This window comes from Dipodomys merriami, unplaced genomic scaffold (assembly GCF_024711535.1).
Source record: "Dipodomys merriami isolate MVZ:Mamm:240054 unplaced genomic scaffold, mDipMer1.0.p SCAF_3, whole genome shotgun sequence".
NCBI classification, from domain to species: domain Eukaryota; kingdom Metazoa; phylum Chordata; class Mammalia; order Rodentia; family Heteromyidae; genus Dipodomys; species Dipodomys merriami.
Window position 1 is genome coordinate 28,534,032 of NW_027204492.1, and position 15,530 is coordinate 28,549,561.

The 15,530-nt window shown below is 42.3% G+C and overlaps 1 protein-coding gene across 2 annotated transcripts in view; it reads left to right on the forward strand.

Moving 5' to 3' along the window:
* LOC138840105 (A-kinase anchor protein 17B-like) overlaps positions 1-15,530 on the forward strand; it is a 35,381-nt gene that overhangs the window by 13,833 nt on the left and 6,018 nt on the right. The window contains exons 3-5 of one of the 2 annotated variants that reach the window (XM_070039835.1): positions 4,447-5,213; positions 8,686-8,816; positions 13,543-13,810. In XM_070039835.1, the coding sequence (XP_069895936.1) occupies positions 4,461-5,213; positions 8,686-8,816; positions 13,543-13,810 (1,152 nt within the window). In that variant the 5' untranslated portion in view covers positions 4,447-4,460. The remainder of the gene's footprint in view (positions 1-4,446; positions 5,214-8,685; positions 8,817-13,542; positions 13,811-15,530) is intronic. The other variant, XM_070039836.1, reaches the window with a different exon arrangement.

The window sequence follows — 15,530 nt, forward strand, 5'->3', positions numbered from 1 at the left end:
ACCTTGTGAGGAGAAAAGTACAAACTTTTTTGCACATATTTTCAAGAATGAAGCAGGGCCCTTTAATAGCTTTAAGTAGGTAAGAATCAGCATTTTAGCCTTGCAATTGAGAAAATATTCTGAGTTAGAGGAAAGCACATGTTAAAAGTTCAGTAGTGCCGGGTGCTGGTGGCTCACGCCTGTAATCCTAGCTACTCAGGAGGCTGAGATCTGAGGATCGCGGTTCAAAGCCAGCCCGGGCAGGAGAGACCGTGAGACTCCTATCTCCAATAAACCACCAGAAAACCGGAAGTGGCGCTGTAGCTCAAGTGGTAGAGCGCTCGCCTTGAGCTGAAGAGCTGAGGGACAGCGCCCAGGCCCAGAGTTCAAGCCCCACGGCCGACAAAAAAAAAAAGTTCAGTAGTGTATGAGTATTTTCCAAAAATACTTATTTCCATTATGTTACTAAATAAATTGGGGCTTAAACATTTGCAGATAGACCAATGGTTGCTAATAGCAGGGGATAGTTTACCAAGGGGCATAGGAAATTTGCGGATGGTGGTAGGTGTTTTTACTATCTTGATCATGGAGATGGTTTCATGGGCTTGTATGCATGTGTCAAAACTTATAAAAATTTGATACGTGTGGTTTACTGTATATCAATTATGTCTCAATAAAGCAGCTTTCAATGAGGTTCTAAGAATGAAACCGAGGGCTACCTGCATACTAGGAAAGCACTCTACCACTCTACCCCAGCCCAAATCAATAAAGCAGTCATTAAAAATAAGTTTTTCTGTGGCCAATGATAAAGGTAGTATGGCAGTTGTCCAGTGATCCCTTGTTATACAAATTCCGAAACTCCCAGGCATCAGTCACCATTCATATAAACCTCAATGATGGGGTCAGATGCTTCCAGCATTTACAGTGATGGTGGAGAGAGGGTTGGTACCATGTTGATCTGTTTTGGCCCTTTTCTTTTCTTTTCTTTTTTCTTTTCTTTTCTTTTTGGTCCAAGACCAGGACTTGAACTTGGTACCTGCCACTTTTGCTCATTAGCTAGCACTCTACCAACTCAACTATGCCTCCAACCCCAAGGCTTGATTATTTTCTTTCTTTCTTTCTTTCTTTCTTTCTTTCTTTCTTTCTTTCTTTCTTTCTTTCTTTCTTTCTTTCTTTCTTTCTTTCTTTCTTTCTTCCTTCCTTCCTTCTTTTCTCCCTCCCTCCTTCCGTTCCCTTCCGTTCCCTCCCTCTCTCCCTTCCCTTCCCTTCCCTTCCCTCCCTTCCCTTCCCTCCCTCCCTCCCTCCCTCCCTCCCTCCCTTCCTTCCTTCCTACCCTCCTTCCTTCCTTCCTTCCTTCCTTCCTTCCTTCCTTCCTTCCTTCCTTCCTTCCTTCCTTCCTTCCTTCCTTCCTTCCTTCCTTCCTTCCTTCCTTCCTTCCTTTCCATCTAAGACTGGGACTTAACTCAGTACCTACTGCTTTTGCTCATTGGCTAGCACTCTACCAACTGAGCCATACCACCAGCCCCTTTAACCCATTTTTTGAGACCAAATGGGTTTCAACTCAAGGTCTCAAGATGGCTCATAGCTGGCCTTCCACCAATTGAGCCACACTTCCAACCTGGCATTTGCTTGTTCATTAGAGTGGGAGTCTTTTGTACTTTTCTTCCTGGGCTAGCTTCAACTCTTAATCTTCCAGGTCTCAGCCCCTGAGTAGCGAAGATTACAGTTGTGATTCACAGGCACCCAGCTAAATTGCTTATTGTTATTGTGTTTCCTTTTTTTTTTAACCAGTCCTAGGGCTTGAACTCAGAGCCTAGGCACTGTCTCTGAGCTTCTTTTGCTCAAGACTAGCACTCTGCCACTTGAGCCACAGTGCCACTTCTGGCTTTTTCTGTGTATGTGGTACTGAGGAATTAAACCCAGGGCTCGCTTGCTAGGCAAGCACTCTACCACTAAGCCACATTCCCAGCCTTGTTTCCTCTATTTTGAACCAATAAAAAGTGGGCTAGCAGTGTAGCCCAAGGATGGAGCACTTGATGACATGTGTGAGGCCCTGGGCTTCATCCTCAATGTAAATAAGCAAATGAATGAAGGAATAAATATGTCAAGTAAAATGGTAAAATCCCTTGTAGTATAGTCCCAATCCACTTTCTAGAAGAAATACAATTTGATGTACATCTTTTCAGATTTTGTATATATATGCAGCCATATGTATGCTTATCTTCTTTTCATGACTTCATTATATTGTTTTTACAAACATTATGCTGCAACTTTCTCCCCCTAAAAAGTATCTTTGGCATTCTTCCTTGTCAGTCCTTCCCTCTTTTGCTTCCTCCTCTTCCTCCTCTTCTTCCTCCTCCTCTTCCTCCTCCCTCCTCCTTCCTCCTCCCTCCTCCTGTTCCTCCTCCTCCTCCTCCTCCTCCTCCTCCTCCTCTTCCTCCTCCTCCTCCTCCTCCTCCTCCTCCTCCTCTTTTACTTTTCCTTAGTTTTTGGCTTGAGGTTTTACTAAGAAAGAAGTGTTACACTGGGAATTAATTGTGGCACATAGGTGTGGCACCTATGTGCCAAGTACTGTAGTAGTGTCAGTGGCATTTCTGTGGCCATGAGGCCATGGTATATATAAAAGCCTACCACTTGGTCCTCAATATTTTGTAATAGGATTGGAAAATTATCTTTTTATTTCTATTTTTTTTGTGTGTGTAGGCCAGTCCTGGGGCTTGAACTCAGGGCCTGGGTGCTGTCCCTGAGCTTTTTTTACTCAAGACTAGTGCTCTCTTACTTGAGTCACAACTCCACTTCCAGCTAATTTTTGTCATTTAGTGGCGATAAGAGTCTGATGGATTTTCCTGCCCTGGCTGGCTTTGAACCTCCATCAATCCTCAGCTCTCAGCCCCCTGAGTATCTAGAATTACAAGCATGAGTCACTGTTTTTCAACTATCTGGAAAGTAAGTTAATATGAACTATTAATAGATATTTAAAATCTAAAGCCTGGACTGGGAATGTGGTAGTGTGCTAGCCTTGAGCAAAAGAAGCTCAGGGACAGTGTCCAGGCCCTAAGTTTAAGCCCAGGTCTACAAAAACAAAGATCTAAAGCCTGTGAATAGCTGGGGAAAATATGAGAAGGACCAAATGTGTCAGTGTGTTACTGTCACTGGGAATTAGCAACTTGAGTTATCAGGATTTTAAAGAGGCCATTTGTAAAATTTTTACTGATATATTCTTTTTTTTTTCCCCACGGGCCTGGGGCTTGAACACAGGGTCTAGGTGCTGTCCCTGGGCCTCTTTGTGTTCAAGGCTAGAGCTCTACCACTTGAGCCACAGTAACACTTCCAGCTTTTTCTGAGTAGTTTATTGGAGATAAGAATGTCATGGACTTTCCTGCCCGGACTGGCTTTGAGTCATGAGACTCAGATCTTAGTCTTCTGAGTATCTAGGATTACAGGAATGAGTCACCAGTGATGACAATATATTCTTAAACTAAAAAATGAATTGATGTTAAATAATAATTACATATATAATGATATATATACATATACACTATATTGATATTAAACAATAATTACATGTGTATAATGATATATTAATATATATTGTATATATGAATATATGTATGTTATAGGCATGAGCCACAGGTGCCTGGAAAATTCAAGTTTTTAATCTACAAAAGGCAAAAATAAAACTTACGGAAACTATAAGCTAAGTTGGAAAATAAAAAATGACACCTTGACATTTCTTTTTTGTTTTCTGTCAATTGTGGTGGTTGAACTCAGGACCTGGGCACATTTCCTAAGCTTTCTCTCTCAAGCCTAGCACTCTACCACTGAGTCTCAGTACCACTTCTTTAAGTCTTCTTATCCATGTGATACGTTATCTAATTCTTTGGTATCTTTCATCACTTTTGTAGTTTCCCTCTGATTGGTCTTCTGCCTATTTTGTTAGATTTCTACCAAAGTATTTCATTGATCTTGGTGCTACTATAAATGGCATTGTCATTTAACTTTCAAATTTGTTCACTGTGGACCCACAGGAAAGGTATGACTTTTCATATTAACTTTGCTTTCTACAACTTTACTATAATTGCTTATTAGTTCCATATAGTAAGGTATTGTTTTGGGTTTTTTGTTGTTGTTGTTGTTCATTCGTGAGGCCTGAACTCTGGGCCTGGGCACTGTCCCTCAGCTCTTCACCTAATGGCTAGTGCTCTACCACTTGAGCCACAGCACCACTTCTGGATTTTTCTGCTTATGTGGTGCCAAGGAATCGAACCCAGGGCTTCATGCATGCAAGGCAAGCACTCTACCACTGAGCTACCTGCCCAGCCCCAGTAAGGTATTGTTTTAATTTTACCTACAGTATACTTCTCCTCTGGCAACTGGATCTAACTCGAGCAATAACAGCATCAGTTCATGGCCTCAATTTGTGTTTTGCTCTTTTTGTATTAAAAAATGTCTCTTTTGTCCTGTAAGGTGGTGTGGACACCATGACAGTCACAGTGGTGTATGATAACTCTGAGGCGACGGAGCTCTGCGCAGCTCAGCACCTCTACCTCAAGCCTATAGCAAAATTAATGATCAACGTCTTGCTCCCAGAGTGTGGAGAACCTGTGAGGCCCTTCTCTAACTGGGAAGTTCTTGACCAGCTGAAAAGTCTGATTTGTCCTGATCAATTCACTACAGTTCGACTCTCCAAGAGTACAAAAGACTTCATTCGATTTGAGGGTGAAGCAGAGACTCGAAGTTTGGTTCAGATCCTGAAGGCAAAGTTACATGGGAAGATCATCAAGCTCAATGGTTTGAAAACAGACTTAAAAGTAGTTGCTACAGATGCTCAGGGAGAATGGGAACATTTCCCTAAAGAGACAGAGGCCTTGGTGAGTGATGGAGCTGAGGAGCAAGACCATGATAGGAGTCCTGATTCCATATATTTTGAAGGCTTACCCTGTAAGTGGTTTGCACCTAAAGGCTCCAGTGGGGAGAAACCATGTGAAGAGATCCTTCGGGTGGTCTTTGAAAGTTTTGGGAAGATCAAGAATGTGGATATCCCTATGCTTGACCCCTACAGAGAGGTGATGACTGGTGATAGCTTTGGGGGTTTTAGCTTTGGCTTGCAGACTTTTGAGGCCTTTATACAATACCAGGAGTCAACTGACTTTATAAAAGCCATGGAATCCCTTCGAGGGATGAAGCTGATGCTTAAAGGAGATGATGGGAAGGCTCTGGCATGTAACATTAAGGTAGGAATTAATCAAAGCTGGAAGGACGCATCCAGGAGGACACCCAGCTCTGATCCATTGCTAATATAAAGGCTCATATTATTCTTTTTTTAATTTATTTTTGTGCGGGTTCTTAGGCTTGAACTTAGGACCTGGGTGCTCTCCCTGAGCTTCTTTTGCTCAAGGCTAGTGTTCTACCACTTAGTCCACAGTTCCACTTCTGCCTTTTTGGTAGTTCATTGAAGATAAGTCTCATGGACTTTCCTGCCCAGGCTGGCTTCAAGCTGCGATCCTCAGATCTCAGCCTCCTGAGTAGCTAGGATTACAGACATGAGGCACTGGTGCCTGGCTTCATGTTATTCTTACTAACTGGAGGTTTAGGAAGAAAATTCTCAGTTGAACACCCAGTCTTATGTTCTCAGGAATACTGCCAGCTGCGATTTAAAAATGATGGTCATTACAGTGTGGGTCTCTGTTCCAGTTTCTTGAGGGTGTTAAAGGACTATTGGCAATCCCTATGGAACTATCTCATATGCTGATTATGGTGGACAAATTGCCGAGAGAAGGATATATACAGTGTGTAACCACAAGAGAACAGCTTATGACCTCATTACCCCTGAGGTCATGATTTAGACACATTTTTCAGCATGTGTAAACTGCTAAAATATAATCCTAAACAAACTTGGATCCTTGATTTTTCAAACCAATCTATTAAATCTATCAATTCTGTCTATTTAATCATGCCATACTTCATTGATGTCTGCAAGCTTTGGTCATCTTCCCCTGCCCTCCCCTCCCCCCGGTTTTTGGTGCTGATCCTAGGATTTGAACTCTTGGCCCAGGCACTGTCCCTGACAATTTTTTATTTTTCTCAAGGCTAGCTCTTTGCCACTTGAGCCACAGCTCCACTTCCAGCTTTTTGGTAGTTTACTGGAGATTAGAATCTCATAAATTTTCCTTTCCCAGCTAGGCACTGGCGTCTCATTCCTGAAATCCTAGTTCCTCAGGAAGATGAGATCTGAGGATCATGGTTCAAAGCCAGCCTGGGCAGGAAAGTCCATGAGACTCTTATCTCCAATAGACTACTTGAAAAAAGCTGGACATAGAGAGCTAACTTTGAGCAAAATGAGCTCAGGGATAGCACCCAGGTTCTGAGTTCAAGCCCCAGGACTGGCGCACACACACACACACACACACACACACACACACACACACACACACACACACACACACACACACACACACACACACACACACACACGAAAGAAAAAGAAAACACACACACACACACACACACACACACACACACACACACACACACACGAAAGAAAAAGAAAAAAGAAAAAAAACCTTTCCTGCCCAGATTGGCTTTGACTGACAATCCTCACATCTCAGCCTCCCCAGAAGCTAGGATTACAGGTGTAAGCCACCTGTGCCAGCAATTTGAAATCTTTTAACCAAGCAGTAGAAAAGATGTGGATAGTCCTCCCTTTTCTAAACATCAGCCTTAAGTATGAATTTGGAATTTCAGCTTCCAGGGTGTGTGTGGGGGGCACTCATGTTTAAATGTATAAATTTAAATTATGAACTATTTAGTCAGACAAAAGGCTCTGGTATTGACTACCTTTATAAATAAAGCCATTCCAGTAAGATGAAGGAGAATTCTCCACTTGCAGTCTTCATCCTCATTCTTTTATATTTCCCTTCCATCCAAAGTAATATAGATATGAACTCATCATTATTTTTAAGTAGCTATTTTCCCTGTTTTTGTTTATTCTTTATTATTTTCCATGGTGCTAGAGATCAACCCCGGGCCTTGTGCATACCAGACAAGTGCTCTACTACTGACACTTGTTATTTTTCTGTGTATGCTAGTCCTGGGGCTTGAACTTAGGTTCTGAGCACTCTCTCTGAGCTTTTTTTTTTTTTTTGCCAGTTGTGGGGCCTGACCTCTGGGCCTGGGCACTGTCCCTCAGCTCTTCAGCTCAAGGCTAGCACTCCACTTCTGGCTTTTTCTGCTTATGTGGTGCTGAGAAATTGAACCAAGGGCCTCATGCATGCAAGGCAAGCACTCTACCACTGGGCCACCTTCCTAGCCCATCTCTGAGCTTTTTTTGCTTAAGGCTAGCACTGTATTATTTTAGCCATAGCTCTATTTCTGGTGTTTTGGTAGTTAATTTGAGATAAGAATCTCACAGACTTTCCTGACTGGGGTGGTTTTGAACCTTGATCCTTAGGTCTCAGCCTCCTGAATATCTAGTATTACAGGCGTGAGCCACTGGCGCCCAGCTACATTTAGTTTTTAAGCAAATCTAATTCCCTCACTCAGCTTTATTTGAAGATTTGAAACATAGTTTAATAATCATGTTCAGTCTTACATTTTGTTGTTTCACTTTTCTTGCAGCTTTGTCACGTCCCCACCTCCCCATCCATTTCTTATCACACTTACTGACTACTTTTTTGTCTATGATGATTTTAAAAATATAACTTATGGGTGGGGATTGGAGGTAAAAACAGGGAGAGAGTGAAGGATAGTGAAACATTGTCCAAAAAGAAATATACTCATGGGCTGAGATTTGAGGATCGCATTCCAAAGTCAGCCTGGGCAGGAAAATCCATGAGATTCTTATCTCCAATTAGCCACCAGACAACTGGAAGTGGACCTATGGCTCCAAATGGTAGATCACTAGCCTTGAGTGAAAAAGCTCAGGGAGAGTACCCAGACCCTGAGTTCAAGTCCCTAACCACCACCAACAATGAAAAAAAAAAAGAAATGAAATGTACTTATTACCTGACTTATGAAACTGTAACCCCTAATTATATATAAATAAATAAATATACATATATATCCAGTTGATTTTTATTACAAACCAAAGGTAACAGAGTTATATTTCTGCCTTGTGCCTATACTAGTACTGCGAGACTGCTGTTGGCCATATGTGACATTCTTCTAGGTTTTCTTGAGGTTCGATTAATAGCTCAATTTTGTATAAAGTTTCTTAACTTTATACAATGATCTGATGTTCTTATCCAAGGGTCTGCCTAAGAAAATGCTGGTGCCCAAAAGGAACTGCTAAGCTATTGGTGGAGAGGCAGGAGAGGATGATTTCAATTCATTTGGTTTTGAATTGCATGCATGTACTATCTGAGTTTTCTCTCACTGGTCTTGGATATACTCAGTCACCTGAAAAAAACAAACAATACAAACTTTCTATCTGGGTGTCAGTGGCTCACGCCTGTAATACTAGCTACTCAGGAGGCTGAGATCTGAGGATCACAGTTGGAAGCCAGTCCAGGCAGGAAAGTCTGTGAGAGTCTTATCTTTAATTAACCACCCCAAAAAAGTTGAAAGTGGAGCTGTGGCTTAAGTGGTAGAGTACTACTAGCCTTGAGCAAAAGAAGCTCAGGGGCAGTGCCAAAGCCCTGAGTTCAAATCCCAGGACCAGCAAAAAAAAAAAGCTTTCTAATAGAATATTAAACTGCTTTGGGGCAGGTTATGTTTGATACAACCAAACACTTCAGTGAAGGAGCTATAAGGAGGAGAAATCAAGAAAGGCTAAAATTACAAGAGTTGGAGGAAGAAAAGAAAAAAGAAAAGAGAAGAGAAGAGGAAATAGCTGAAAGGTGAGTAGACCCACTTTAACACAGGTTTGTTTGTGCCTTTGGTTTTTGGATTAATCCCTTTGGGTGAATAGAACTGATAGATAATGTTGAACTGAGAGGTGTTGATTCTGATAGAAAATTGTACTGAAGTGTGCAGTATGTCAATTGTGCTGTCCTTTTTTTTTGGGGGGGGGGTCTGGTTGTGGGGCCTGAACTCTGGGCCTGGGTGCTGTCCTTCAGCTCCTCAGCTCAAGGCTAGCGCTCTACCACTTGAGCCACAGCACCACATATGGCTTCTTTCTTTTTGCTTATGTGGTGCTGAGGAATCGAACCCAGGGCCTCATGCATGCAAGGCAAGCGCTCTACCACTGAGCCACCTTCCCAGCCCGTCAATTGTGCTGTTTTAAAACCCAAATGACAAAACAGTTCAACACAAGAGGCTTTGAAAAAATATTTGTAAAGGAGAATAAGTAATGAATAGTAATGGAACTAGTCAGATTAAGATGTGTGGGATAGGGGCTGGGGATGTGGCTTGGTAGAGTGCTTGCCTAGTATGCATGAAGCCCTGTTTTTGATTCCTCAGTACCACATAAACAAAAAAAAGCAACAAGTGGCACTGTGGCTCAAGTGGTAGAGTGCTAGCCTTAAACAAACAAACAAACAAAAAGATCAGGGACAATGTCCAGGACCTGAGTTCAAGCCCCAGGACTGGCAAAAAAGGTGTCTGGGATAAACAGGTTTTAGAAAGAACCAGGAACTTTTTTGTGGTTGTGGTGCTGGAGAAGAAACTTAGATTCTTGTATATGCTGGGTGACTGGCTGAACACTGAGCTACATCCTTAGAACGAGGAACTTTAATCGGATCTTTTATAGGAAAATCTTAACCTACAGAATTAGAAATGTTACCAATTTCCCTGTAAGTTACCCATGTTACTTAACCTGTCAATTAAAAATAAAAAGAAATAGGCCCAGAAAAGATTATCTTCTTTTGTGTGTGAACTGGTCCTGGGACTTGAACTCAGGTTCTGGCTATTGTCCCTGAGCTTTTGTGCTAATAAAGTCCAGTGATCTGCTACTTGAATCATAGCCTCCATTTCTGACTTTTTGGTAATTTATTGAAGACAAGATTTGTGCGGACTTTCGTGCCTGGGCTGGCTTTGAACCTCAATCCTTATATCTCAGCTTCCTAAATAGCTAGGATTACAGGCATGTGTCACCAGCACTGGGCTTTGGAAAAGATTATCTTCTATAAGATGGTTAATAAGAGCCGGGTGCTGGTGGCTCATGCCTGTAATCCTAGCTACTCAGGAAGCTGAGATCTGAGGATCACGGTTCAAAGCCAGCCTGGGCAGGAAAGACCGTGAGACTCATCTTCAATAAACCACTCGAAAACCAGAAGTGGTGCTGTGGCTCAAGCGCTCGCCTTGAGCTGAAGAGCGCAGGGACAGTGCCCAAGCCCAGAGTTCAAGCCCCACAACTGACAAAAAAAAAAGATGGTTAATAATTAGAGTAATCCATAGTGAAGAAAGTCACAATTTGTTGGGACCCTTTTTCTTGTTAACTCAAATTATTTCTGTGAATTTAAGGAACTTTCCTTCCTTCCTTCCTTCTTTCTTTCTTTCTTTTTCTTCCTTCCTTCCTTTCTTTCTTTCTTTCTTTCTCTTTCTTTCTTTCTTTCTTTCTTTCTTTCTTTCTTTCTTTCTTTCTTTCTTTCTTTCTTTCTTTCTTTCTTTCTTTCTTTCTTTCTTTCTTTCTTTCTTTCTTTCTTTCTTGTTGCCATCAAAAGAAATTTTCTTATTTAAAAAAAAATCCAAATGCTGGCATAATCCAGAAAATTTTAACAGGTTAATTTATAATTGTTATAAAGTTGAACTGCTAAAACTTGTTCACTGAAACATTTTGACTTGCATTAATGCTTTATATTCTCACAGTTATATTAAAATCCACACACAAATGAAAATGGAAAAACTGCCAATACCTGATTTTGTCCCACTGGCAATCATATACTTAGGTACTTTTGACTCCATGGGGGGAAAATGTCTAACATTCAGAACTACTGATAACAAGAAAAAGGGAGAGAAAAAAAAAACTTTGACAATGAAATGCATCCCATCTTAGTGGATTCTTAAGCATGTTCTCTACATTTGCGGTGTGCTAGCTGGATACCTTTTGGCACAATTGTCACACACGTTTGGCATGGATAGCACACAGATTGGTATCTTCAGAAAGGGCATCCAGATAGGCCTCACTTGCCTCCTGCAAAGCACCAATAGCTGCACCCTGAAAGCGCAGGTCTGTTTTGAAGCCCTGAGCAATTTCTCGCACCAGACGCTGGAAAGGGAGCTTGCAAATCAGAAGTTCTGTGGACTTCTGGTAGCATCTAAGTTGATGGAGCGCCACAGTACCAGGCCTGTACCAGTGCGGTCTGGCCACCCCTCCAGTAGAGGGCGCACTCTTGCCAGGGGCATTTGTTGCCAGTTGTTTCCTGGGGGATTTGCCACCGGTGGATTTGCGAGCACTCTGCTTGGTAGGAGCCATGGTATAGACAGGCTTTACTCACCCCCTCCCCTTCTCCTTTAGCTGGAGCTGGGCGAATGAGAGGTAGAGCTGGCGTGGTGGTGGTGTGGCGGTGGCCTAAGGAACTTTAATATTTATTTCTTTGAGCTTTTCATTATTTCTCAATTTAGAGGCTAGATGGTGACAGGCCAAAGCTATAGGGTTTTGAGAAACAATTTTATCTCTTGGCCCTCCTCTTGTATGTAATTAATAACATTCACAAATAGACATAAGAAGGGGTGACTGATCAAGATGCACTGAACACATATGAACACGTTAAATTGTGACCTCCTTATACAATCTTTTGAAGCTCAGAATTTTTTTTTGGGGGGGGTGGTCGTGGGGCTTGAACTCTGGGCTTGGCTGCTGTCCCTGAGCTCTTCAGCTCAAGGCGAGTGCTCTACCACTTGAGCCACAGTGCCACTTCCGGTTTTCTGAATGGTTTATTGGAGATAAGAATGTCATGGAGTTTCCTGCCTGGACTGGCTTTGAACCGTGATCCTCAGATCTCAGCCTCTTGAGTAGCCAGGATTCCAGGCGTGAGGCACCGGCACCCGGCAAAGCTCAGAAAAATTGTTTAAAAGGAAAGAGAGTGAGATAAAGAGAACCTCATAGCCAGGCACAGGTGGCTCATGCCTGTAATCCTAGCTACTCTGGTGGCTGAGACCTTAGGATCACAGTTCGGAGCCAGCCTGAATAGGAAAGTCTGAGAGACTCATCTTCAGTGAACCACCAGAAAATCGGTGCTCTGATTCAAAGTGTTAGAGTGTTAGCCTTGAGCAAAAAAGCTCAGGGACATTGCCCAGGCCCTGAGTTCAAGCCCCCATGACAGAGAAAAGAGAGACAGACAGAGACAGAGAGATGGAGAGAGATAGAGATAGAGATAGACAGAGGAAGGAAGGAAGGAAAGAAAGAAGGAAGAAAGGAAGAAAGAAGGAAGAAAGGAAGAAAGAAAAGAGAACCTTTCCATGTATCCCTTATTTTTTTGTCTTCTGGGGTGACAGGAGCTACCTGAAGTCACAGTCAGGAAACTTGACCCCAATCACAGTACAATCCCTACCCCTCTAGTTTTCCAAGAGAATATTCCATTTACATAATGCTTTGTCTTTGGCCAAGTCCTGAATCCCCTTCCCACATTCCTGTAAGAACCTAACTAAATTAATTTTACTTGTCAGAAAAAAAGTTTAATCTACAGTTTAAGCCAGCACCAGTTGCTCATGCCTGTAATCCTAGCTACTCAGGAGGCAGAGATCTGAGGATCATGGTTCAAAGCCACCCCAAGCAAAAAAGGCCATGAAACTCTTACCTCCAGTTAAGAAAACCTGAAATGGCACTATGGCCCAAGGTGGTAGAGGGTTAGCCTTGAGGGAAAAAGCCCAGGACCTGTCAAGCTCCAGGATTGGCACAACATACACACACACACACACACACACACACACACACACACACACACACACACACACTACAGTTTTCTAAGCCACTGGTGTGTGTGTGTGTGTGTGTGTGTGTGTGTGTGTGTGTGTGTGTTTTAATGATAGCAGTCTATGCTAAGTAATATGTATCAAGGACTAGTTCTTTCCTGAAGATTTTCCAAGTCCTGTGACTCATCTTTATTTGCTTATTTGACATCAAACATAGATAATTTTTGATCATAAGAAAAATGAAGTCACTTTGAAGTATGGGTCATGTAGTTCTTGTTTGTGGTTTGAGGTGTAAAAGGTTGGGGAAAGGGTGCTCCATTGAATTTTCTTCCCTCCTTCCCTCCCTCCCTCCCTCCCTCCCTCCCCCCCTCCCTCCCTGTGTGTGTCTTTCTCCCTGTTCTTTGTTTCTTTCTTTCCCTCCTTCCTTCTTTCCTTCCTTCCCTCCCTCCCTCTGTGTGTTTTTCTCCCTCTTCTTTGTTTCAGTTTCCCTCCCTCCCTCCCTCCCTTCCTTTCTCCATAACTGTACTTGGCAAAAAAAAAAAATTACATGGTGTCTTTCACTCTTGATTGATGCTTAAGTGGTTATTTTGTTTTGGTTTGATTTTGATCCTGAATTGCCAGTGAGTGCATGTTCCTACTTACCAGTAGAAGTGATAGATTCGTTGAAACTTCAATGAGCCCTGTGCCCTCAGTGGTGGTGGACGGGGAGTGGGAGTTAGGGAGGAGGAGATCAAATATCTTTTGAATGGTTTAACTTTCATCATTGTCCAGAAAGAGAAAAGATGAAGAGAGGAGAGCCCAGGAAAAAAGGAAGAAAGCCAAAGTCAGGAAGCAAGTCCTGAAGGAAAGGGATAGAAGCCGGCCAAGGAAGCTGAAGGTTAAAGCTAAACCTGAGGCACCCCAGGAGCCGGACTCTTCAGAGGAGTGGGAGGAGAGGAAGTACCTGCTGGCACAGAGGCGAGTTGAGGCTCTCCGCTTGCTACCAGTACTCCTGAAGAATATTTCCGTAAGGCTGTTTCCCAATTGCTCTTCAATGTTGGTAGGTACTATTCTTTTTGAGCCTCAGCCTTTGCTTCTAAGCATGGACTTATTTGAAAAAGATTCAGGCATTGATCACAGTTTCTTTTTAATTGACTGATCTCTGATATTCTCAACTATGGATTTCCAAAACAGCTATCTATCTTCTCTAGAGCAGTTGTGCCTCCTCAACTTGGTCATTTTCATCCACCCCCATTTTATGTTTCGAATTAATGAGTGTTTAGCTACTTTGTCTACTTTTCTAAGTTCCTAATGGATAGAACATAAAAAGATGCCTGGAGGAAGCAACGGATGGATGTGGAGGATAGGTTTGTAGACGATTAATTTGTACTTGTCCATTCATCTGTACTACATTTGGATGAGAAGGGAGAGCCTTGAACTTTGTCACAAGTTTATGTTAGCCTAGTCTTGAGAGATATTTGGCAAGTAATCTCTTATATCACAGAGTACTTGTTATATTTGCAGAATTTTTATTTTTGGAAGGTATTTCTCTCCTTTCCCGAGCTCATAAAGACAGCCAGACCCAGCAGATGTCCCAGATTAAAAGTCAGAAAGGCTCATAATGTGTTCATTAAAAAAATCCATATTCCAATGTTTTCAAATATGAAGAATGAATGCCATTGTTATTATGAACACAGTTAATTTTAAGTCTATTTGCCGTTTGGTCTTTTCTCACTGGTGTAGGTGATCAAACTTCATGAAATTAAGATCAGAAAAAGCTCACATTTCTGTTTATAATAAAACTAGGTGGCTTTTGGCTTTTTTTAAAAAAAGTTTACCAACAATGACTCCTTTAAAAAAATTTCTTTCTCTAAATGGGTGTAGAGTCGAATCTTGGGTCCCATGAATATTTTTTTTTTGGGGGTCCGGTCGTGGGGCCTGAACTCTGGGCCTGGGCGCTGTCCCTCAGCTCTTCAGCTCAAGGCTAGCGCTCTACCACTTGCGCCACAGCGCCACTTCCGGCTTTTTTCTTTTTGCTTATGTGGTGCTGAGGAATCGAACCCAGGGCCTTGAGCATGCAAGGCAAGCGCTCTACAACTGAGCCACCTTCCCAGCCCCCCATGAATATTTATATCTTTATGTGGTCCTCAGGTTTTAATTCCAGGTTGGAATAGGTAGGCACTGTTCCCCGATGTGTGACTGGTATCAGTGGGGATACGTTACAGGCTCTCCTGGAGCTTGTGGCATAGGCAGCACTTTTTAGTGGCGCATAGTTTTAGAGAATAGATAGCATCACAAACTCAGCTGCAGGCAGAAGCACTGTCATAGTAACCATATCAATTTATTTGATGATGTTCTTTCTTTTTTGTTGTTGTTGGTCATGGGGCTTGCACTCAGGGCCTGAGTGCTACCTCTGAGCTCTTTCATTCAAGGCTAGTGCTCTACCACTTTGAGCCAGAGTGCAGCTTGTTTTATTTTCTTTTTGTGCATGCCTGGGGATAGAAGCCCTGTCCTTACACACAACAGACAGGTGTTCTAACACTGAGTTAGTTATACTCCCAGCTTTGATGTCTTCTTTCTTAATGAGGCCAGTGAGGTAGTACAACTTAGAGACACTGTTATTTGCAATCTATAGTAAGAAACTGAATTATTAAACTAGGAAAACATTACTGGACATCAGTGGCTCATGCTTGTAATCGTAGCTACACAGGAAACTGAGATCTGAGGATCAAGGTTCAAAGCTAGCCAGGACAGGAAAGTCAGTGAGATTCTTACCTCCA